A 24601-nucleotide genomic window follows, 5' to 3' on the forward strand; every position below is an offset into this window, starting at 1 on the left:
AATTTGTGCTGTACATATTATGTACTATGATATTACTGACCTTTTCATTAGGGTGCTGTACATATTGGGTACTGTACGACTCTCCAGTCAGCCGCTGGTCCCTGGGTAGAAATAGGTCAGGAGAAGTGACAAGGCTGGTTCAAGTTGATAACAAATGCGACAGTAACTCAGTAACCATTGAATTTACATCTGGATGCAGTTGGACTGCATTGGCAGAAGACTGTGCAGACACTTAGACTAAAATTTTAATGCTCACTTTAGCAAGATAACAAGATTTGAAAACTGCCGCCCAGTCTGTGCACTCCACTAATTTGTGCAACAATATTATAATGGCAGGGCCAGAACCTGATGTAAATGACTAAAACCACTGACGGTTAGCTGCAGTTAACGGTTAGCAGTTAAACTAATTTTCAATGGTGTAATACACAGAAAAGGCAGTTACAAAAACAAAATATTTTATTCAAGTCGTTCATTGAGATTAATATACATTTTTGCATTAAAACAAGCTTCATTTTGGTAGTGTATGCAGTGTGTGTCTGTCTTCAGGTGGATCTTGGTTGAATATGCTTCAATACTCAAGGACACACCTGGTTGTTGACTCAAAGAAATGTACATTTGCCTGAAACAACTTAAATCTGGAGAAGACGGCATTAAGAAAGGAAGACTGCTTTAAAAACAGGACAAACAAACAAAAACACGTAGTCATTCCAAAGTTTACAAAGAAGATCTGACAGGCCCGCGTTCTGAGTCGAGGTCAGGCATGTGTTTGAGAAGCACTTTTTGGTTGAGCTTTGAGGCAATGTTTGAGAGATGGCTGTGCTGGTGATGAGCCCATACGTTCATGTTGTGTGTGTGTGTGTGTGAGAGAGAGAGAGAGAGAGAGAGAAGCAAACGTGTGTATAAGAAGCAATGGACTGTTTATGAAATGAACTTGAAATTTCTGTGTCTTTGTGAGTTTGTTTTATAGACCATATATAAGAAATGGATGTAGCCAACTTACTGAAAAAAGGAAGACTTAGAAGAAGCGCTGTGGTTCTGGAAGAAACTATTTATCAGTGTGGCTGTAGCTCTGCCCAAAAGCAAGTTTGAACAAATACAACAGTCTAAGATTATCACTAGACGATCTCCTCCCAAAACACATTTACATTTGAAGTTACAGAAGGGGTCTCCAGCTGATTTTACCACAAAAGATTTTTTGTGCTCCTGTCCTAACCCTAACCCTGGTTTCTGCTTTAGGCACTGTTCCAAATGACAAGTTGTACAACAAGACTATAGTAGAAAGTTGTAGGCCTTAAAATTCTCTGAAATCTGTCACTCCTCACCAGATTCGGTGCTGTTTAGTTAGTTAGCAGAACAGTTAGCGTGCAAGCAAACAAAGAAAACTTGCCTCATAGGCATAAGAGTTATGTTAAATTGTGATTAGAGTGCCCTCTGCTGGAGCACACGGGATTGTCTTGGTATTTTGACAAATTCGGCATGACAAAATGTGTGACAACCACAGATATGGTGAAAAGAAAATTCTGGAACTTGCAAACAATATGGTGCGCACAAAATAACAACAGCAGGATTGTGCAACATGATAGGCAGTGGTTGCGATGCTATATTTTGAGTCCCTCTTAGTGTAAATGTGCTGTTGTGCACCCTCTGCTGGAGCAGGCAGTGACTGCTACAGAATCTCTGAGACGCCAAAAAAAGGTTTTAAACCACAAGTTCTAACTTTAACTTTGTGTTTGAAACCAGACGACTGCTGACAGCTCCAGTATGTACCACAGGTCTAAGGAAAATGCTTCTCACTCAGTCTAGAATGTCACAAAACACTTTCCGTAAAAGTTAATGGCAGGAACGCTGAGGTTGGCTTTTTTTAACAAAAATATTAATGCCTCAAATTTATAGAATTGTGCTTATTGTTTACCATTTATTACCCTCTTGTACTTGCCCTTAAATTGTTCAACAGAGTGATGAACGTTTTGGTCTCATGCTTTTATGTCTTTAAACATTCTGCTTTAAATAAGAGTTTCTTCAATGTGCAAATATATGAAAAAAAAGTTCTGTGGCTGCTGTGAATGTTAGGGATTGAAAGGGTTAAAATCACATTTAAACAGACATTCAGTCTTTATTCAGACACAGTTCCACTGTGACACTGATATTTTTAGAACAACGCCAACTCTCCTGATTAGCTGCCTGCAGGCTGCCTGAGGCTCCAGGGCACAATTTTGGTGAGTAGTTTACAATCTCAGTTGCTATGTTAACATTTATTTTAGTGAAACATTTGTGTTAATGTCGCGAATGATCTCACCTTTTAGAGGAAAACAGGCGCTAAAGTAAAAAACAGCCCGACAGTCTGGTGATCTGCAGCACGGCCAGAGGAGACGTTTGCTAATCTCTGGGTATAAAACTGAACGAATGGCTACATCCATTTCTATGATACGGTCTGTGCTTTGTTTGTGTTTTTGTGTGTTTGTGCTCAGAAGGAGAAGTATTTGGTGAACCACTCCTGCTTCAGCCCCTCTGTCCCCCTGGGCTCCAGATATGGACCCCTGAAACACAAAAGATACAGACAGGAAATCTATTATATTGCTGAGTGTAAATGCTTAAAAGGTTTTCAAAGTTTCATATTAGAAAAGGTTTTGAATTTAATGCAAACATAAGATCGTTTAAATAGGAAAGTTGCTTGATTTAATTTGTAGAAATGTGCTACAAGTATGCTCATTTCTTTGTACCCTGCAGTTGCATCTGTTCACAGCCAAGATATTAAAAGTTCATACCTCATCGAGTGAGCCTGCAGGTATGCGTGGGGCTCCTGGCAGGAGGGGGACACGTATCGGATGCCCGTCTGTGGTGATGGGCAGACGGGGAGTGGAGCTGTGGGTGCTGGGGTTGGAGGGATGCAGGAGGTCCTTGATCTGTTGGAGCGAGGGAATGAAGGGGAGGAATGTTGGCCAAGAGAGAGGGAGGTGTGCTTGTGTGGAAGAGAGGAGGTGGAGTAGTGCGGGGAGGTCTGTGGGTGAGAGGAAGACGGGTGGGGAAGGGTGGAGGAGTGTTGATGGACGTTGGAGGAGGAGGAAGAAGACGATGACGAAGAGGGAGGTTGGAAGATGCTCTTGTCGAAAAGTCCAGCACTGGTGACGCGAGGAGGCGACTCCCCCAGCTTCCTCTGTCAGAAGGCAAAATGAAAAGGAGAAGGGGGTGAGACTTCAGTCAGCTTTAGAGTCTTACTGAATTTCCTAGAGATGAAAATCCATTAATTAACTTAATGAACTAAATCAGTCATAAGAGACCAATCAGGAATTTTAGTTCGGGTCACTTGATCTGTGTTTGTCCATTGTCTATTACTGTGACTGAGCAACAGCACAGCTTCATACTGTACACCTGTTAATGTTGCCTCAGGAAACAAACTTTAGCCATTGAAAAAAAAAGAATATCTGAAAAATATGTATTAATTGTCATTTTTATTTTATTTTCTCCTCTCTTTTGATTTCTTCCTGATCTTCCTTTCTTAATCAATTTGTTCTTCTTTCCTTCATTCACTCATCCCTCATTTTTTAAATTTATCTCCTTTCTTCCTTCTTTTTCTGACAGAAATCATCTTATCAGTACAAACACCATTTAGAAACTAAAAATGCCACTCTCTAAACGGCTCTATCACCATTACTATCAAGTCCCTGCACAGAGGCATGTTTTAAAAGAGAAAATCGAAAAAAAGACCAATAGTGATCCTTGTCAAACAGCTGTCCCTGAGTTCAACTGTGGAATAAAAAACAATAATAAGTCAGTATTCCTCTGACCTGACACGTCATGATGGATGCAGCTTTCTGACAAACATCATCCGTCAAAGTGCAGTGACTCAGGGCAGCTGCGGACCAGCCATTCCTCCTGGTCAGAAGTTATCTAGATTTTAATGAAGGCGCCGTGTATTGGAGCTGCGCAGATGAACTCACCCTCATGGTCGGTGTGACGCTCCCAGGGCGGGTCTTGCTGTCACGGGGCCTGAGGGTGCTGCTGTCCCCGGAAACAGGAGGGTGGAGCTGCAGCTGATGCCTCTCCTCCTGGAGGAAAAGAGGACAAGGAAGGACTTTCAGTGGCCTCATTCACAGTCAGTGAAGCTGCGTACGAGCGGTGTCTGGAGGCTGATGCTACTACCATCAACACAGATGGTAAAAACAGCACTGTGTCCAAGGACGTCTGGTGATTTCTGTGGCTGTTTGGTCCTCAACAAAACCAAATGATATCAACCAGAACTGAGGCAGCAGCAACGAGGAAAGAGTCATCAGTCACACGTGTCAGAGTCAAAGAAGAATGAGTTAGGAGAGGGTTATTTTAGCTGCAGAACTTTTAGCCTCTGGGTGTTTTTTAGCCATTAACAGCTCTGTTTTGCCTGTTCCTACTTAAAAAAAAAAAAACACTTCCTCTGCACTGAGAGAAAAAAAATACTGCAACAAAACACATGATCTGACTCAATTTAGGGAAAGTATTTCTCAAATGCAAAAGTGACAAATCAGCACACTGTCTCTGCTCAGTTTCCTTCACATAAATTAACTCTCCCGCTGCTTTCAAACAGGCTCTGAACTAAAAACACCAGTTAATGAGCTGGGGATGTGTGTGGAGGTCACCCTCTACCCACATACTCTATGAGCAGGGCTATGGTTGTTCTAATACTGAGTACTACAAACCAACAGGAGCACAAATATGTCCTCACTGATACCAGTAACCGTCACCAATACTTCTTTAGGCCGGGCCTAACTACATGAATCAAATCATTCTGTATTAAATTTAAAAAAAATCTTTAACCGACACTGTCATCAGAATATATGGATACAATTAAGGACAAAATGAATCCAAATAATAAATAAAAGTTAAAGATTTAGTTAAACATTAGCGTTCTAAACATCAGTGTCTTGCTCCTGTCTCTGTTCCTCCAAACTGCTGACAATGTTGACCTACTTAAATAAACTACCCATGAGGACGGTGATACACTGAACTGCAGTATGAAAACACATTTCACTGGTTGACCCACGTGATACTGAGAGTATTGTGTCGTTGGGTCTGTGTGTTGATACCGATACGGGTATTGGTATTGACATTTGAATTTACAGCCAAGAACCAACCAGGAAATAGTCAGAGTGAGTTTTCATTTCTGTGAAAAAAAAATAAGAAGAAGAATAAGTGTTGACTGATGAAATAAAACCACTGTTAACACTGTACACATTGTTAACCCAGGCTTCCTGTATATCTACTGAGTTCCTGGTACCGTTTGTATCATAGAACGATTTATGATCCATGACATTTATTCCATAATTGCGGCTGTTCACAAGTTAAGTGAAATAAATATTTACATAAAAACATCACAATGCGGTCTGTGTTTGTTTCATCGTCTTCTTCAAACCCCAGGGAATACAGGACATTTGGCTTCACTTCAAACATGTAAAAAAAAATCTGAAACGAGGAAGATCAAAGATTTCCTAGACTGAAGGTCAACAATCGCACTGATGTTGACTGTTCTGAACGTGGATGTTTCTGGAGTAACATTTTTGGCAGGTGAAAAGGTGTTTTTTTTTTCTCACCACTAGTCGTTTAATGAGCTGGTCTCTCTCACTCAGTCTCTCCTGGAGACGGCCCAGCTGCAGGTCATCACATCGAGGCTCCCTCCTCCTGCAGCGCTCCTCCCGCTCACGCAGCCTGCAGTTAAATCAAATACACAAACACACACAAGCTTTCTCACATACCTGCACTTTATTTAAAGAAACAACTGTAGAGGTGGCCGACTGGCTGGTTGGTAAAACTGGGAGAGCACAGTGAATGGGATTAGAAAAATTAGGATTTTTTCTTAGATGGCACATCTGGGTCTTGGGCCACCCCTACAGCGCCTGACCGGTACAGGTTCAATTTAAATAAGAATGTGTGTGTGATATAAGCTTGAAATATTATTATTATTGTGTTTGGTTATTTGCGTGTCCTTAACTCACTCGTTCTCCAGGGCCACAATCCGAGCCTGCAGGTGCGACTGTGCGCTGCTGTACTCAGAGACCAAACTCTGCATCTCCCGTTTGTGCTCCCTCCTAATCTCCTCCACTTCCTCCTTCCTCTTCTCTTCCTCCCGCTCCTTCCTCTTCTCCTCGTCCAACTCTTCCTCTTTGATGTCCTCCTCTTTCCTCTCCTCCCAGTGTTTCTGTGACTCCTCCAGTTTCTCCATCTCCACCCTCAGTTTCTCCACTTCCTCCTTCAGACGTTGTGCTTCTTCTTCGAGCTGAGCGTCTCGCTTCTTTCTCAGCTCTGTCATTTCCTCTTCTTTCTCTTCTGCCTCTGGATTTTTTTGCGCGGTTCTGAAAAAAAAACAGCACGAGACAGATGCAGGGTAATGTGCCACAGAGTGGGGATAATGGAAATAATGGATTGTTTGTTACATCAATGGTCATTAAAGACTTTAAACTGAGGCAGATTTGCTGTTAGCCTAAACACAGCCCTGACTATTTGTCAATTTCACATTTATTTACGATTTTTTTTGGTTTGTCCTGGTACAGATTCATGATGCAGTACTTTCTGTGTCTTCTATTTTTCTTCATAATTTCTGAATAAAACAAGGATTAATCACAAAATGCTATCTGACTTCTTCAAATGAATACATAAACTAATACATAATCATGTATATTTGCTGATTCACTGATTTTTGTTAAGAACAGCCTGATCCTTGTGATTTATCATTTCCGTACATTTTTATCAAATAAATCATCATGATAATCTCTGTCACATTCCCAAATACCACTAAAGGTAAATCTTCTTTCTCATCATCTTTGTTCTTTACTTTTCCTTTAACTGTTTCTTCAGCGTTGCATTTTCTCTTTGGAGCTCCTGGATGGCACAGCGGCTCTCATCCAGCTGTCGCTCAAACACCTGGTGCTGGTTCTGCTGCTTCAAGTCCTGCATACAAAACACACACTACATGCACTCACATCCTCATAGGACGTCTACGTAGACTGTTCTGGAATGTATTTATTTTTAATCCCCAGTTCTATTGAACAACAGGCAGTAGGATAAGGATTGTGTACAAGAAATACTCCACAATTACTCAAATATGTCAGTGTGTGTGTGTGTGTGTCAGTCACCTGTTGCAGGGCCATCATCTGGGTGTGTGCCTGCAGCTGGGCCTGGAGGTCTTCTATCTGCTGCATGTGTCTCTGGGTCATTTGTCTGCTCCACTCTGTGTGCTGTTGGTTCAACTCTGCACGCTGTTTTTCTGGAATAACACACAACACACAAACACACACACACACACACACACACACACACACAGAGACACACAGACCGCAGACAAGTTCTGAATAAAGAGTAGTCTGGGAGACGAGGTAGGAAGGCAGTGATGGAGAGTCATGGGAAGGAAACAAAATCACTTGGCACACTGTTACAGGTACCCTTCTGCTGTTGCCATGGTGAATTGTATCCATGGCAATAGAAGGGGTTCACTGTAGAATTTATAATCCCCATGTGAATATCAGTGTGTGTGTGTGTGTTTGTGTGAAGAGGTGTGAGGTTTGTATGAATATGCCCGTGACGCCGGATAAATATGAGTGAAGGATTCAAGTGTCCGAGGGAGTTCACGTCTTACTTTTGACGAAGGACAAGGCTTCACCCTGGACAGGCCGCCTTTTAATATCATAGTATTCATGTATAATGTAGGCTTCACATTCACAGCTGTGTGTAGTACAGTGTAAAGTCTCCAGCTGACCTCATCTCAAACCTCCATGTTATTGGACTGAAGGAAGAAACCTGAGCACCTGCAGAAAATCAATGCACGCACAGGAAGAACGTGTAAACTCTCCACGGAAGGACCATGTGCTGCAGCCGGAATGGAAACCTTTGACATTTCTTGTGGTAAGGCAACACCACCATACCGGTTTGTGTAAACTGTATTGGCCTTTTCGTTATATTCCAAATTTAAATTTAAATGCAATGATTAAAATTAAACAATAAAAAGAAGAAGACTAAGAAAAAGAAGTAGAAGAAGAGGATGAAGAAGAGGAACATAACGGAGTGTTGAGCATTTTTCTTCTTCGTCTGCCCTCACCTTCTGTGGTCCACCTTAAATACAGTGTAAGGTTTCCTATCATTTATAAGAGGCTGTGTCTGGAGCCATTAGTCATCCACATTAGGAGGGACAGGTTCAGGTGGTATAATGGTAATCTAGGTCAGGTTGCCTCATGGATGGCTCCTCTGGAGGCCTCCCCATCTGGGAGGAGGCCCCAGGCCAGACCAGGGACACACTGGAGATTTAGGACACATTCCCACGGTGAGAAACGATGAGTAAAGAAAGAAAAGAAAACCTGGAATTCTCTGCTGTGACCACTGCCTGGACCAGTGGAAGAAGAAAAAAAGACTAGAAAAATGAAGGGAAGGGTTCTTGAAGGAATAATGATGTCAGTCACTTCTGAGTGATGTTAGCTTTGGGTTAGTATTCGTCATCCTTCCTGTCTTCAGCTGAAATAAATCCACTGTTAATCTGTACTCTAACTAACACTGGTAACTATGATAATATATGTACACAGGAAGTGTAGCTGCGCTAGAACAAACTTAAGCAACTCTTAGCTGGTAAATCTTATGAAAGCTCAAAAGAAGGAGCTGACATCCATCTTCAGACTGGGGGAGTGCCACAGAAAACAATTACTTTGTGTGTGTGTGGTACCTAGCTCCAGGTGGTGCATTGTCTGCAGTCTGTTCCTCTCTGACAGCAGATCTTCTTTGGCCTGTCTCTCTAACGTCTGCAGAGCCACGGCGTGACTGTGTCTCTCCTCAGTCAAACACTGACTTTGAGGCTCCTTCATTTGGACAGACACACGTTTCTAATTGACATTTTGTTCAAGTCAAATGATTTATTTCTTTTATTTTTATTATGTTGATTCTTTTTACACGAACAAACAAAGTGGTGTCAAATATTCAGTCACTGAGAAAGACCAGGAAGAGAGCACATGTACCTGCAGCAGATCCCTCAGCTTCTTGTTTATCTCCTTCGTGTCCTGGACCTCCTTCCTCAGCCTATCAATTTCAGGGTTGCCGTGGCTGTCATCATTCTGCCCCTCCTTCTTCTGCTCCTCCTGCAATAGTATAAGTTTGTGACTGTGCAATTCAAAGGCCCCGTGGTCCAAGACGACTGTGGCCTCTCACCTGGGTCAGCTGACCCTGCAGCTCAGAGATCTGAGTCTGCAGCTCCTGCTCTCGTGTTTGCCATCTCTGTTCACTCTCAGCGACAGCAGCGTTCATCTCTATCCTGAACTCTGCTCTGAGCTGATCCTCACACTCTGCCCTGCAGGGTGCAGCACAAACAATGGGAGGCAGCATTAATACACTGTACATGTGAAACATTTAGGCCACAGGTGTCAAACCCGTGGGCCAGATCTGGCCCCTGGTGTAATTATATTTCACCCGCGAGATCATATCACATGTGTATTAGAGCTGTTATATAGCCACTATATGGCAGGATTTGTAGTATTAGCAATGTATGCACAATGTATGAACTCTAGGCTAGAGCTAGAGAGAGACAAATACCACTGATGTGTGTTTTATTTCAATTTTTTTTTTTCATGTGTTCATAATATAAAGCTTTGTTTGTTCTAGATTTATCGTGAAGCAAAACTAAAGTTTGTTTCCATATGAAAAAATTCTACATTACATATTTGGAGAGAATGGAAAACATTCACATTTCCTGTCAGCCTTTGGTAAATGCTACCTTTATTAGACATAAGTCAAAACGCTTCTTATGAAACGTATCGTTTTAGTCTGATTTTGCTGATAAAGGCTGAATACATCCCAGCATTGATGGAGAGAAGGCTGGGCTTATTTAGGGCAAGGGTCACCAACATATGAGTCTTCTTTAACCCTACTTTAGAAAATGTTCATTTTTCTTGTTAGGTTGATTTAATTTTTCGTCATTTTGACTTGCACATGCACACCGTGTTTGGATACAGCTTATTTTAATAAAGCCGAGACAAATCGAAGCCAAAAACAGAAAGTGCTGTGGGATGTTTTGAGCCTCAGTTTGAATGGTTTGTTTCTCAGCTTTGATTTTCCCTAATGCTCTTTTAAGCTGTGGGCAGAGCAGATCACAAGCAGAGTCAAGACTCCGTAATGTCAGCCTAAGCAGTTTTGGCAGGCTGCTGTTCATTTAGGTACCTGATCCGTTCCTCAGAGTGCCGCTGGCTCTGATCGAGAAGACTTCTCTCCGTGTTCAGTCGGCTCTGTTCCAGGACTTTCTCTTCCAGCCGATGTTTGTCAGCTCTTAAGGATGCAATATCTCTAAGCTGTCTGTCTTTCTGCCTCTCTGCCTCCTCCTGTGTCCGTGCCAGTCGACTGCGGGTCTGATGGAGCTCTTCTTCCAGACGGGAGCAGTGTGGTCCACATGACGGTACAGCCTCAGGCACCGCCTTCTCTTTGTTCTCCCGTTGTTGTACAACCGACTCCAGACGACAAACCTGGAAACACAGAAATATATCTCACCGACATCACGCAGCACACATTTCACTGTGGGTTTGAGGCGTGAACACAGGTTGACCTCTGACCTCATTGGTAGAGCCTTTCAGCTTTGTTCTCAGCTCCTCTATTTCCTTTTCCAGCCCACAGCGTAGCTCCTCACTGTTCCTCCTCTCTTCATCCAAACGGGCACAAATCTGGAAAGAATCATCGTATAAATAATCAACAACATTGACTCTTGTGCTGCACACATACATAAGTGGAGCAGGACAGGCGGCTAGTGTTAAAATTTCATAAGGGTTTCCACATTTACCCTGTGAGTGAAGGCAAACACCAAAGAAAGACGGAGGATTTTTGTCAGAACAGCAAGTGGCAGAAGATAAATGTATGATTTCAAAATGATTGAAGACGCTCTTGAACTGTGTCTCTGACTAATGTACGACTCTTCATTTTAAGGTTTCAAATATTAACAGGGTGAAATAATTTCTGTAGAGTTTGTAGGTCCTTCCCTGTGTTTAGTTTGGCAACAGTGTGAGAAGACCAGCAGCAGTTCAGCCCCTACTAAAAAAAAAGACATTACAAAGTCTAGCTGAGAGCAAAGCTTAAAAACAACACCTACATGAGCTGCTCAGCTGAACAGCAGTCTATTTTTAAACTTCTGATACACTCGGAGGAGCACACTACTACAGAGACACTGTCCCTCTCGTGCTACATAGTCCTGTTCTGACTGCTGCAGCAGCCAACAACCATGAAAGTCAATGAAAACAGAGATGGATCTCAGCTTGACCGTGGACCCAGATTGTTTTACAGTGTGTCCCTGACAACAACGGTAAATTTGTGTGTGAGTGTTATACACCTGCTTCGAGACGCTATTTCTAGATGACAGGAAAAAAAAAGTTGTGTGTGAAAACATGCTGACCTCTTGATTGGTCTTCTTCTCCGAGCTCAGAGCTTCCTGGACGCCGTGAAGCTCGGCTGCGTGTCTTCTCATCACCTCCTCTATCGCTTTTCGCACCTGCTCCTTCAGTCTCCTCCTGTCCTCCTCAGCCTTCTCCACCAACCTCCTCCTCTCGTCCTCCAGCTTCTGCTGCACCATGATCTTCTCCGCCTCCACCTGTTCGATGCTCTTGTCCAGCTGGGAGCGAACGCGAACCCTGTCCACCTCCAGCTCCTTGCGCAGCCGGTCGACCTCTTCCTCCTTCTCCCTTCGCAGATGCTCTTTGACCTCTTCTGCTTCTTTGTGCAGCCACTCCTTCTGCTCCTCTTTCTCCCTGCGCAGCCTGTTTCTCTCCTTCTCCAGCTGATCTTTCAGTTGCTCCCGCTCCTTCTGCAGCGTCTCTCTTTCTTTGTCTATCTTCTTCTGCAGCTTGTCCCTCTCGTCGTCTGCGTGCTTTTGGATGCGTCGCAGCTCCTCCGTCTGGGCTCTGACCATTTCAGAACGTAAACTGGACAGGGCCTCTGCATGCTGGGAGTACAAAACAACGTATACACAGTGGGTACTACTGCAGTATTTAGTATGAAAGGCCAGGTTGTTACACATTTAAAATGTGTTTAAACTAAAAAGTTAACTAAATGTAGTGGACCTCAATATTCATATGGTACAATATAAACCAGGGGTACTCAACCGCTGGACTGCGGACCAGCACTGGACCCTAGATCATATGGTACCAGGCCGCAAAAGTTTTATTTACATATTTTTAATATTTACTTTAAGTTTATGCATAGATTTTATTTTGAAAAAGAAATCACATCCCTCTGATCCTCTTCACCGTGCTTCACTCCGTTACAGTTTTTTTCAGGCACGCCATCCATTTAAAATAATAAATTTGTCACTGCAGAATTTTATTAAATTTGGTATGAGTCAGCTCAAAAAGAAAGCTGTATTTGTTATGGTGGTGACCCCGCCTCACTGATCTAAACTTCGCACCAACCAGGTTGTAAAAGGAAGTAGAAGGAGAAAGTACAGCCTTCACTTCCTGTGCTCAGCAGACTGTCTGTCCTTCAGCTTCACTGCATGTGTCCACTAATGCGAGAAGGTGTCAGTTGATTCTGAAACTCCAAACTGTGTGAGTCAGAAACTGAAGAAGCCCCTCAGATTAAAGGTAAAATGTCTTTAACTAAACATCAACTCAGACGTAGCTGAGACCACGACCGCCCCAGTCTGATCAGTCTAAAACCATGACCAGAGTCACAAGACGTGGCTCCCTGAAAGAGTGATGTGACTGAAGAGAGTTCATCTCTGAGAGTAAATGTATCCAGCTTTAATGTGTGAACGAAGGGAACTGTGTGTGTCTGTCTTCTACCTGTCGTATCTGCCGGGCGTGGTCGCTGTTTCTGCCGCTGCTCTGCAGCTCCAGTTCTCTGTTCCTGCTCTGAAGACGGCTCAGTTGGCTCCTCATCTCCTCCACCTCGGTGCAAACACAAACGTCGCAGCTGCCACGGTTCAGCAGCTCCTCTAATACACACACAAACCAGGGGAACACCGACAACAACAAACAACCAAATGAGCCTCAAAACACACAATGGCATTTACTGATTAATTATGCAAAACAGAAGCAGAATGGAAATACATTAAGACCAGAGTGAACAAGGAAGGGGGGGGGGCAGAAATGGCTCTCACAGACAAAATAAATTCAGAGTGCTTTTGCTGACTGTGTGTAATGACACTGTGATGAAACCGTTTGCCATCGAGGGCCATCAATAATGCGCATTTGTTACATTTTCAGTGCACACCGGCAGCAGGAGGGAGACCACAACGACTACCTGCTCTGCTCTGCAGCTCGTCCTCCTGCAGCAGAAGTCTTTCCTTGGCGACTGTCAACTCCTCCTCTGCCCGTTTGGCCACGCCCTCAGCCTCGGACACACGCCTTCGGTCCAGCTCCAGCTCCTCCTCCAGGTCCTGGGAGAGAGAATGACAGAGAAGGCCGTAGAGAATCGGATGTGAGAGGAGGTAACGACAGTGATCCAAAAGGATGTGTGGAGAAACAATAAAGCAACACGGGTGGAAAAAAAAACAAAACAACAGATGAATATGTGAACAAAAAGTGTTGAGTCAGGAAGACGTCTTTGTGCACCGTGAGCCTTTAATGGTCGGCTCATGTCAGCTGCGTGCCAGCTCTCATAGGGCTTCTTGATGCTCATGCGTGAGGTGGTAATGGTGGTGGTGCAGCCAATCTGTCCGGCTCAAACTGCTCATTAGCAGATAGTTGGCATTGAGAATAGCTCTCAGAGAGAGCAGCCTGTGGTTGAGCAGCAGGATCCACCTTCTCTTTCCTCTGCTTCCAACTCACTCTCTGCATTACCATCAGCATATTCATTAGCCTGGTACCCCAGAAACAGGAGGCTTTTCAAACGTTTCAAATTCAAATTCCATTCTCACAGTTCTGGGACCTTTTTTTAATTAAAAGTATGCTGTGAGAGTATGTAGGGATGAAAAAAAAAACCCCACAATCAACTCAGCCTGTGCCCTTAAATGTGAATGGTGGTATAACCATCTGCAGAGTGGTTGCACTCTGCCAGTGTTTTTTATTTGTTCTTTTATCATTCAAGAGAAGAAGAAGGAGAAGATGGAAAAAAGATCAGCATTTAGAAAGTGTTTTTTTTTCATTTGGCTCTTAAATATGCAGGAGGTTTAACTTATATTTTTATTTTATTGTTTTTGTATCACATTCATTTCATCTCTCTGTTGATGAGAGGAAAATAAACCCGACTGTTAGCATCCTCCTGCTCCTCACGTTGTTTTAGGTTAAGCTCACACCCACACACACTGCACGTCACTCTATCACCCACAGGGCTGTGTCACATATATATATAACACTATATAACACTGTCTTCCAGTTCTTTGCAAATTTCTTGAAACCCAATCAAAGGAAGTACTGGCATTGGTACTTGCTAACGGCAAGTACAAAAATAAAGATACTTGCATTGGTTTGAAAAAATAATAGATAATTAAAATTAAAATGTATTACCACAGATTTTACTGCATTATCAAAGGGCTAAATGATCCAATTCAATCTGACGCTGTTTGTTTGAATAAGAATCTTCTACCTTTAGGTGAGTACAGACGCTGTACCTGTATCCTCTCCTGCAGTTTCACTGTGTCCCTCTTGCTCTCGGACAGCCGCTCCAGTTGACTCTCCACCTCGGCTTCAGCTCTCTTCACTCTTTCTCTCAGAGCACTGTGCAAACCCTTCTTCTCCTCCTCACCTCTCTCCTCCCACCTTTGCCTCTCTTCCCTCCATTCTGCGTCCATCTTCTTCCTCATGTCTTCCTTCTCCTCTAATAAAGTGTTCATTTTCTCCTCCCATTTCTCCCTCTCCTCTTTCACCAACCTCCACTGCTTCTCCTCTGCTGCGGCAACCTCGTCCTTCAACGTTTCCACCTCCTCCAAGAGTGCCGTCACCTTTTCCAAGTCCTCCAGATGTTCTCCATGTTTGTCCTCTTCTCTCCTTCTCTCTTCTTCTTCAATTTGCCTCCTCTCCTCTTGTCTTTTTTTCTCCTTGTCAGCAGCGTTCTGCAGTTCCTCACATTTGGCTCCCAGCCTCTGGATCTGTTCTTCTGCTCGCTCTAGCTCTTTGCTCAATCTTAGGCTCTCCTCCTGGGAAGCACAGATCTGGGTCTTGGCCTCCTGGAGCTTCTCACCTGTGGCCTGAAGCTGGTCCTCGAAATGTTTTCGCAGCTCCACCTCAGTTTCTCGCTGACTCTCTTCTGCCTGGATGCGGAAACACTCAAAATCTGCCTGAACCTGAAGGTGGAGAAACAAGTCTGAAAGTTAACAAAGTGTTTTTTTCTCTCCCTAAAACAAGTTCAATCAATGTGGTATAATGTTCTGCTGTATGATGACATACTTTTATCTTCTTAGAACTGTCAAAAAATACTTCAGAGCCAAACAGTGTGCACAGAGTGTATAAAATACACTTGAATAAGGCCATAGGGTGGACATCAGACTAATTAGCTGCCATGTTTTAACACAGTATTTAAAAAAAAAAAATTCATTATACGCTTTTACAGATTTCATCAGGGATGTTTGAATCATTTTTTAATTATAAGCCTCTGGTATTTGATCAAATATTATATAAGAATAATTTGTATTAACAGGGCCTTAATGTTCTAATGATTTCTGATGTTAAGGATATTTATAGGGAAAATACTAATTTAAATTAATATTGTGCTGGGTATTTGTACACCATATGAATAGAACTGATTTTTCCATGAGAGTGTCTTAATTAAAAAATCCTTTAAGTCTTTTATTATAGTAATAAAAACATCTTTTCCTAATTGAATATTTCATGTACTGCATCCAGGGCCACATTTCTTATAACTCTTATAACTAGAATAAAGGTATTGGATAAAATTCGTACACTAAAAAAAATAATTGATTTTTACAATTCAGAACCAAGTATTTTTGTACTACCTGTACAAATACTGTACTTTAACGGAAGTTTCACCTAATATAAATGAATCTTTTTCTGACCATGAACGAAACCTTTTTTGAAACGAAACGTTTTTTGGTTTTCATTTGTTTTCAGTGTTTTTAACAAACTGATGTTTCGATCATTCTGTCTGGACTGTCAACTCTCTGACATTCATCTTGTTGGCCTTGTAAGCGTCACATGCACACAGTGTGCAGTGTCAAATGTAAATGAGCAGAGCACACAGCACAAAGTGAGGCTGTATCTGAACCAGGCTGATTGTTGTAGGTCACATTAGGAGTAGATTGGATTTGTTGCTCCCATTGGGAGTTTACAACATAAATTACAACAACAACATGCCCTTGAGTGAGGTCAGCTCATCTCATCAGCAGGACAGTAGGAGTGCACCTCCTTCTCACACACACACACACACACACACACACACACCTGGGCTCCCACTCTCTGCTGCTCGTCCAGAGACTCCTGCAGTTCGAGGAGGCGTGTCCTCAGCGTAGACCCCTCCCCTTCGTGACATGTCTCCATCAAGATGCGATGCAGCTCCTCGTGGTGGGCTTGGCTGGAGGCCTGCAGGGCCGCCTCCTGCTCCTCGTTCCTCATGTTCAGAGAATAAATCACCTGCAGCACATCAGAGTCAGAGGAAGAAACAAGGGCCGTGAACAAACAGGACACCGTACGGATTTGAACTGTCTCTTGTTTGTTGTTGTTTCTGAGTTTACAGTTACCAGGGTCTGTTAGCATTAGCACGATGTATCAACCGATTCACACCATCACAACATTTTTTTTTTAGGTTCTATTATTATTAATACAATAAAAATGAACAGTGCATAAAATAAATATGAATAACAAAGATAATATAAATAAATAATCAAATGAAAATGATAGGTTTAATGATCGTGCCTCAGGACTCCATTACATCACTGTGATGTCTAATCAAGTATTTATGATTATTTTTCAAAAAACATTTCTTTTTTTGACAGTCCCTGAGAGCTAATTAATAAAACATCTTCCTGTTCTCAATAAAATAACGACATTTAATGGAACTTGAATGGAAGAGTGCTCAATCAGCCTACTTACAAACTGAAAAAGTCAAATAACTAAAGGACTAATGTTTCAACTGAGGAAGTCCTTGTGAAATTGGACTGGTGGTAAGCACTGAGGAGGTTTGTCTTACTAACTGGCAGATCACTGGTTCAAGGCCCAGATCTGAGTGATGATCTTCATAAAGGATGGAAGATCAGATAAAGTGTCAATCGTTCTCTAATTAGGGATGTTTAATTTTGTTAACTTTGTGTTGAAAATCTATGTGGAGAAAATACCATTTTGTTCAACAACCTCTAACATTTAGATATTTTTCTGCATGTTGCAGCTGCAACACCAACACTGGTCCACGCACACACACACACACATACACACTATAAGTCAATATACTAAAGTGGCAGTTTAATAAAGCCTAGCATTGATGCGAAAATGACTCAGCTGGAATAGAAAATCATTTAAAAACGGGATTAATTGTAAGTTCAACAAAAGCTCTGTCAAGCTGTGTGTCTTTTACAGACACAAAGAGACCAGTGAACCAATATAGCTCAGCCTCATGCTTCTTCTGCGTGACAACATGCTGTCAACCATGTCCTTCCCTCTTCTTCATTTAGACGCCACCGTGTGACACGTGGTCCGTTTTATCCCACTTTTCACCGCCCCCCCCTTCGACACGTCTACAGTGTCATCATCCACTCTTAGCGACGCGGACATCTCACTAACCCACCCCCCCGTATGCGTGCATGTTTGTGTGTGAGCACAAGCATGTTGGTAAGATGGGGACACACAGGCTCATATTTTACCCAGACGCCTCTCTGTCTGCCTTACACAGCTGCCACAGCACTGCCATGCATTCCCTGTGCGTGTGTGAGGGAGACCATGAACGTGTGTGCAAATGTGTTTATGTGTACAAGAGTAAGTGTAAGCAGTAATCTCTTTTTCAGTCCAGTTCTTAATATCAATGACTGATGTGACATTGGTCAGATCATAATCACAAACCCTGCCCCCCCCCCCCCCCCCCCCCCCCCATCAGTCAACTACAGTGTGTCACGTTGGGTATTCCATCACATCATAGTTCATGAACTTCAACACCTGAAATACGACTCATGACTCAGAGGAACGAAGGACACTCCGAATTGGGGCCGGCTCTCAGTGGGTGTGCTGTCGTCTTTAGCCAATAGGAAAGTGTGATAAATAAATAGTACGAGAAAGTAGGATTCAGACGGGGTTAGACATAAACATGTTCAGATCTTCTGCAAATGTGAAGCTCAACCTTGGGGTCCTGACCCCACACAGAGTCATCTGCAATTCAAATGGGGTCACCTGCATAAAAAGGTGTAGTAAATGATTAAAATAATTACTGATGAAATATTTTTGTCAAATTAATTATTTTTCTTTTTTAAATTATGATTAAAATAGCACGCACACTGTGTGCCATAATCTGGCTACTTATCTTGCAACAAGGTATAATGAACACGATCAAAGACTTATTCTAGAAGAGAGGTTTCCTGGGTTGCCAAATATTTATGACGTCAAAATGGGGTCACAGCCCAAAAGGTTGGAAAGCAATCACTGAAAATCTTAATATAAAGAATACGACCCTCACTGCTACTATAACAGCCTACCTAAGGAGATTTTGAACATTATGGTCAGATAAAGTAGCAGATAAAAAACATTGCCAATACAATCAAATGGTAGACTGTGTATAAAATATGGATACAGCTATCTTTGGTGCAGACTAGAGTTGCTAGGTGAATATTCTAAAAAAATGTTCTCTGTATTTTTTTCGTCCTGGTACCAGTGTGTTCGTAGTTGATTGTAGCTGATGTATTAAGCCTTAAACCTTTAAAATAAAACTCTGGTTTAAACTCCATTCTCCTGGGTTATAGGTTAGGTCTCCGGCCTCAACAGTGTTGAAATCCACCGTTATGTCAGTGCAGATTAAACTGAAAATAATATTTTAAATCATGAATGGAGCCGTTAATTATTAACACAGCAATTTGGTGAGAGAGGAGCCCAGGCCTGTTGCTACAGTAAATCTCATCTCACGATCCCCATATTGATCCCACCAGTCAAGGATGTTATTCATGTGCCCTCTCCAGCCATGGCCCTCGCTTATTGTCAATAACTTCATAGTCAACAAGGCATGAAATTAATATTTTGTCTGCCGCGCAACAGACAGCTGAGACCTGCATCTGTATCAGGAGTAAAATGAAAAATCGGTCGACAGAGTAGAAGTTAACAGGAACACACAAGAACATACAGCCTACTGTACTGTGTGTACTGCATTGGTATGTTGTGGACAAGTAAGTGTGAGATAATTAGAGAATACTCTACTCACTACACTACATCCCCAACCCTCTGGGGATGTAGTGTTTGACTATGTCTTCCTGATGTTCATACGTTTTCATAATTTTCTGGAGACACGTTCCTGGTCTTTGGGTCACAGGTCCTGCTGCTCTAATTACAAATGGCACCAACGCTCTTTTTACTGCTCATATAGTTTCTGTCTCCTGTCGCAGCCCTTGGTATTTGTTTAGCTTCTCATGTTCCTTCATCTAAATGTCTAAGATCACTATACCACTCACCACTGCCCTCTTGAGTTGATTATTGGCCAACAGTCAGGTCGGTTCATCACTAGATGTTTGTCAGTGTCAGTTAAAAAAAAAAAATCCCTCAATTACGAAGAAGCAGAAGAATCCCCCTCTACACACTTCTTGTCATACTACATATCAACACATATACACCCATTCCTGGAGAGCAGTGATCCCCTGCAGGAGTTCCTCGAGGGACATTGGTGTTTGCTCAACACCCCACACCAAGCCATGGTGGGATTCAAACCTCTGACAACAAGCTCAATCTAATTACCTCTAGGCCTCTGACCTAACATTCCACACAAGGAGACCCAGATCTCATAATTAAGAACAAACAAATAACATTTTTACCTCGATGTATAAATTAAGGTGGACCTAGTCTCATTGACACAGCCCTATAACAGTGGCAGAGCTCTGTGTGTGTGTTTGGTTCTCAGCAGGGCCACCCTTCACAAACCCGTCTTGATCCTTCACAACAGCTGATCGGACATAGTCAGGTCTCATTTTCAACGTATCGTCATGTAAACATACTCCAGTGTACTGGGTCCCGGGCAGACCACTGTGCTGGCAAAGGGAGGGTGGGAGGTAAAGGAAGAAGGAGGGGGAAGGGAGCTGTTAAAGTCAACTATATGTGTATTTAGGTGACTGGAGCAGATCAGGACAGGCAGACGTTAGAGGGAGGTGTGTGTGTGTCAGTAGAAGTAGTTATTAAATATATAAGATTACCACGGCTAAGTGATTTTCTATTTCTTCTCCACTACACACCCTGTCACACAACACTCAAATAAATTATTTGTCACATGCCCAGCATCTCTGCTCCCAGCAAAAAATGCTTGCACCAAATATCCAGTTTGACGATTCAATCTCATATTTCATCAGTAATGCAGGTACACAGCAACGACTTCAGCGGACAAAAACAAGAGAAAAAGAATATTACGACAAAACCATTGAGTGGTAAAAAAGGTGAGCTGGCAACTTCCTTCACCCAGCACAGACCCAGGCACTGACATCTGTATTAATCTACATTCATTTGGCTCTGCTGGTTTCTCAGCATGTATGAACCACACCGACAAATCAACCCATAATGCTGTGCATTGACATTGAGACTCCCGTGTACTTAAGTGGGGAAAAGCCAACAGGGAAGAAAAGGAAGTGCACAGTCATCATTAATTGTCATAGCTCAACAAGCAATAGGTCATGCCCTGCCTCTCTAAGCATTATTGTGAAGCCCAGGGAGAGAGGGTGAATTCCCTTATAGCAATGCTTACTGTATGGAAATCAGGACATACACAACCATGCTGCCACTGCAGCTGCCAAGCGTCCAAGCCTGCAGACTGGAATGTGCATGCATGTGGAAGAAGATGGAATAAACCACCAATAATCCTCTGAAGTCTGAATTCTGATTGATTTATTGTTGCATCGACACCTGAGATCGATGTGATGGATCCCCCATCTCCACTGACTCTGTTGCCTTTTCATGTCATTTATATTGTGTTTTATTTTGACACTATGGAGATTTGTGTCAATCTGTGCTCTGATCTGCATGGCTCAGATGTTTTAACACACAGTACAGTGTGTGCATGCAGTGTGAGAATGTGCAGAAGACACAAGGCCAATTATTTTTGCTGAGATTCTTTGCTGGCTGAGATATTTGCAGCCTGAACACGCAGCTGGTGTAGTGGATTCCTGACTATTGCCTCAGACACGAAAATAACAAAGGTTTACGTCAAACACTGAGATGATTTGTGAAGTGCACATCCATACTGTTGCAAGTACAGTGTGTTCTGCTGCATTTGCATGGTTTCAATCAACGACGGTGGTTGTTTGGAGATACAGGTTTGCTTTCTATCCTCCGGTGAAATCAATTCCTTTATCTGTAGAATCTTCCAGATGATAATGAATTATAGCATGCAGTCTAATGGAGTGGTTTCAGTGCGGTATGGCAGGTAGTGAAGCAGCCATCAGACCATTCATTCAGCCTGGACACATTCAGTGACTGACAGCACCTCCTAACCGGCGGAACCTCTCTATCACCGGTATCTTTTTTTTTACCTTGGTGAGCTGAGCGATCTTCTTGCACATCTTGCTGTGCATCTGATAGTCGTACAGCTCCTGCTCAATGTTAGGGAAGTCTGCCGCAGTCCCGTTTACGGCGGAGCCCGGCCCGGGGCTCTGTGCAGCCTTACCGGCGCCTGAAGCCATAACGAAACCCCCAGGGGAACTTTCCCAGAGCGCGGAGGACAGTCGGCTACGAGCCTGCCGTGTCTCACAACAATATTCCCTCCAGAAAGCCTGTCAACTTCTCACTCCTGCATCTCATTCCTCCGTCGGTAGAGCCGCTCCCGCCTACAGCTTGCTGGAAAACATGTGGTAGTAGATCGGCGGGGCTCTTATGCTCCTGCTCTCAGGTGTCTGCCCCCCCTCTCCCGCTATCCGCCCGGTGATCGCGGAGGTCACACGCTGGAAGCCCATCGGGGACGCGCTAGCGCCGACCTACCCTTCTCTGCTGCCGGCAGATTTATATAATTGTCTTATTGTGAGAGGAGGATGGAGGTGTCTAGTCCAACCACCTGTCTCTCGGCAGGGGCGGAGAGGGGCGTGTGTATCCTACGGAACATTACCGGAGACAGTTCCAGATTCAGCGCACTGCTGCTGCCGCTGCTGCTATTGCTGCTGCTGCAGTGCTGCCCCGCCCCTACCGGCGCTGCTGTATTACTCCCGATCGGGCAGGAGGAGGAGGAGGGGAGGAGGGGAGGGGGGGTCTCTAGGGTCTAGTCGTGTGATTTTACTCCATCACTCATATACGGTAAACAGAATATGCTGCTGAGTGCAATTTCAGTAACGCTGGTCTCTATATAGTTGGAGAGTGATGTACCAGTCAGTGTTAGTGCTACTGAAAGGCTGGAAGAGAAGCCCACATTAAATAAAAATGATCTGCCAGTTTTACTAAATGTATGGTAATGACTACATACCATTCAATGTGACAACTTTGGCCTGAGATCTATTTAGAAATGACTATCATTAAGTCTCTTTTTGTCTTTTGCTTTTAATAATGTTATATTTATATGTTATATATTTTTGTATTAGTATGCATGAAGTGGCGCTACAATCATTGTTCAGTGCCCTAGGTGAATTAGGAAGAGTAGTGCAATGTTGCTTTCTGCTTTAATCTAAGCAATCAATTAATTAAACCTTTTTTTTCACAAGTAGATTCAATAATGTACATTGAGCTTTTGAGACTAGCGACTGCCTATGGTTCTATACTGTTGGACAGGTCTAAGCTAGCAGCTAACCACACCTGGGCAGGTTAAGGTGATGCTGCAAAAAAAAAAGTTCAAAGCATTCCATTGCATAATATCTAAATATATTAACTATATTCTGCAGCAGTTACACATCTGCATTTGTGAAATTCTGCACACAAAAGACAACAAGACGTTTTACTATGCCTAATGTTAACAAAGTATTCACAAAAATAAAATGTAAAATGAAAATGTTTTTTCCAGATTGCCTGCAAATCCGATTTTAACAATCAACCATCAAAACCATTCCATCTTGCCTTTCCAGAACAAACTCATACACTTAGTAGAGGTAACTTAACCACAGAAACTGTGACCACAGAAACCGTCAAATATATCCAGCAATTTTACCCAAACACAACCACAGGGATTTTCCAGTAATGTCTTTTACCATGATATATTTCCCTGTGATTTAAATAAAAACAGTAGCAGACCCTAACAAATATTGTTCATTTCCTATTATCCACATTTTACAGTGTAGTATAGTATATATAAAACCTGGTAAATGGACATGCTTTATGTTTTACACCAGTTTATCACATAGCTCAACATAAAAATTGTTTTTTTCTAGCATTGACAAAGAACTTTAAAAAAGATTCACTACTCACTGAACTTCTGCATGGCCAGGAAAGGTAACTGGTAGAAATAATCATTATTATAACTTCATATATATATATATATAATATTTATTGGCGTTGGAGGGCAGTTGGATTGAATTTAATGGCTTACGTTTGTATGTTTGTAAAGCATCTTGGCACGACCAATTTCCGCCGTAGCGTCACGCTACGTGCAACGTCACTACGTAAACATTGAGACTGGGCGCCAACTTTCTCGCGAGAACTCGAGATCATTTGAAAACAGGCGGCAGCTCTGCGACGAATGCAAAGGGCAGTGAATTTGAAGTCAATTTTTGAAAACGCACAGTAAGTACTTTCAATCTCCAAACACAACAACTACACCGCGACGAAGTTAAATTAAAAATAATTATTAATAATAGCAAGTGATCGACTATCACGAGGAAGTCATTTACATTGTTTTTGCTGTTGTTTTGATACTGGCGTGTCTTGGCTTTTGTCGTCGCTAATAAGGCACTGGAGATATTCAAGCTACCGACAGTATTTAAAAGTCGAATAAACCCCTGCTACCTCTTAAGTCGATTTCGTTTATGTATTAATTTCTAGCAGGATAAAAGAATGACGGCAGATACGGAGTTAGAGATTAAAGAGGCGTTCCAGCTAGCTCAGAAGGGCCACAACAACAAGGCAAAGCTGGTGGCGAGTCTGAAGAGCCGATACAACAAGGTTTGTACCATCCATCTGTCCGCCACCAAAACCACGCTCTGAACCTCTAATGAGGTTATATAATTGTTCCTATTATTCTACTTTTTATATCAGATATTACTAGGTTGCACAAAAGTTTCATTGTAAGTTAATGCAAAACATAGGCACTGTTTTGGAGAAGAAGGAAAAAAATCCTATACTATTTTCGTTTCTTTTTTAACTTATTTGTTAGTGCTATTGTTTATTACATCCTTTGTGTATTTTCCTTTTTAGCTTGAGGACAAGACCTCGTTCCATGAAGAGTTTGTCCATTACCTGAAGCACGCCATGATTGTTTACAAACGTGAGCCAACAGTTGAAAATGTCATCGAGTTTGTTGCAAGGTTTTCCACCAGTTTCCAGTCTCCTCCAAAAGCAGAAGAGGATCAGCAGGGGAACAGTGAGGAGGAAGAGGAGGAACCAGAGGACGATCATCCATTCCTGAGTTTCATCTTCAACTTCCTATTAGA

At 42.6% G+C, this 24601-nt stretch overlaps 2 protein-coding genes across 5 annotated transcripts in view; one reads left to right on the forward strand and one right to left on the reverse strand.

Annotated features, from left to right (window-relative positions):
* Positions 1-139: 139 nt before the first annotated feature.
* fam184b (family with sequence similarity 184 member B) lies at positions 140-23534 on the reverse strand. Of its 3 annotated transcripts, none has more exons than XM_017035464.2 (18): positions 21569-22211; positions 16314-16502; positions 14528-15199; positions 13219-13354; positions 12759-12910; positions 11375-11920; positions 10545-10652; positions 10159-10457; positions 9154-9292; positions 8964-9083; positions 8675-8807; positions 7101-7231; positions 6800-6915; positions 5964-6320; positions 5562-5688; positions 3939-4046; positions 2766-3154; positions 140-2537 (listed from the first exon to the last, which is right to left on the reverse strand). In XM_017035464.2, exons 1-18 carry the CDS (start codon positions 21716-21718, stop codon positions 2465-2467), a joined length of 3945 nt encoding a protein of 1314 aa, XP_016890953.1. In that variant the 5' UTR covers positions 21719-22211; the 3' UTR covers positions 140-2464. The 3 variants fall into 3 exon arrangements, with proteins under 3 accessions (XP_016890953.1, XP_008315150.1, XP_016890954.1); XM_008316928.3 differs by having other exon boundaries at positions 5562-5676; positions 21569-22210; XM_017035465.2 differs by lacking the exon at positions 21569-22211 and adding an exon at positions 23421-23534 and having other exon boundaries at positions 141-2537.
* Positions 23535-23613: 79 nt separating this feature from the next.
* The window catches only part of ncapg (non-SMC condensin I complex, subunit G), a 7766-nt gene continuing 6778 nt past the window's right edge, over positions 23614-24601 (forward strand). The window contains exons 1-3 of one of the 2 annotated variants that reach the window (XM_008316926.2): positions 23614-23735; positions 23994-24113; positions 24366-24600. In XM_008316926.2, the coding sequence (XP_008315148.1) occupies positions 24006-24113; positions 24366-24600 (343 nt within the window). In that variant the 5' untranslated portion in view covers positions 23614-23735; positions 23994-24005. The remainder of the gene's footprint in view (positions 23736-23993; positions 24114-24365; position 24601) is intronic. The other variant, XM_008316927.2, reaches the window with a different exon arrangement.

Source organism: Cynoglossus semilaevis, chromosome 9 (assembly GCF_000523025.1).
Source record: "Cynoglossus semilaevis isolate Cse_v1.0 chromosome 9, Cse_v1.0, whole genome shotgun sequence".
NCBI classification, from domain to species: Eukaryota; Metazoa; Chordata; class Actinopteri; order Pleuronectiformes; family Cynoglossidae; genus Cynoglossus; species Cynoglossus semilaevis.

Coding starts and splice junctions, on each gene's coding strand:
- fam184b (XM_017035464.2), bottom strand. CDS start 21,718: ATGGCTTCAGGCGCCGGTAAGGCTGCACAGAGCCCCGGGCCGGGCTCC. Junction 12,911..13,218: donor CGAGCTGCAGAGCAGAGCAG/GTAGTCGTTGTG, acceptor TGTGTGTATTAG/AGGAGCTGCTGAACCGTGGC. Junction 6,916..7,100: donor AGATGATGGCCCTGCAACAG/GTGACTGACACA, acceptor TTTTGTATGCAG/GACTTGAAGCAGCAGAACCA.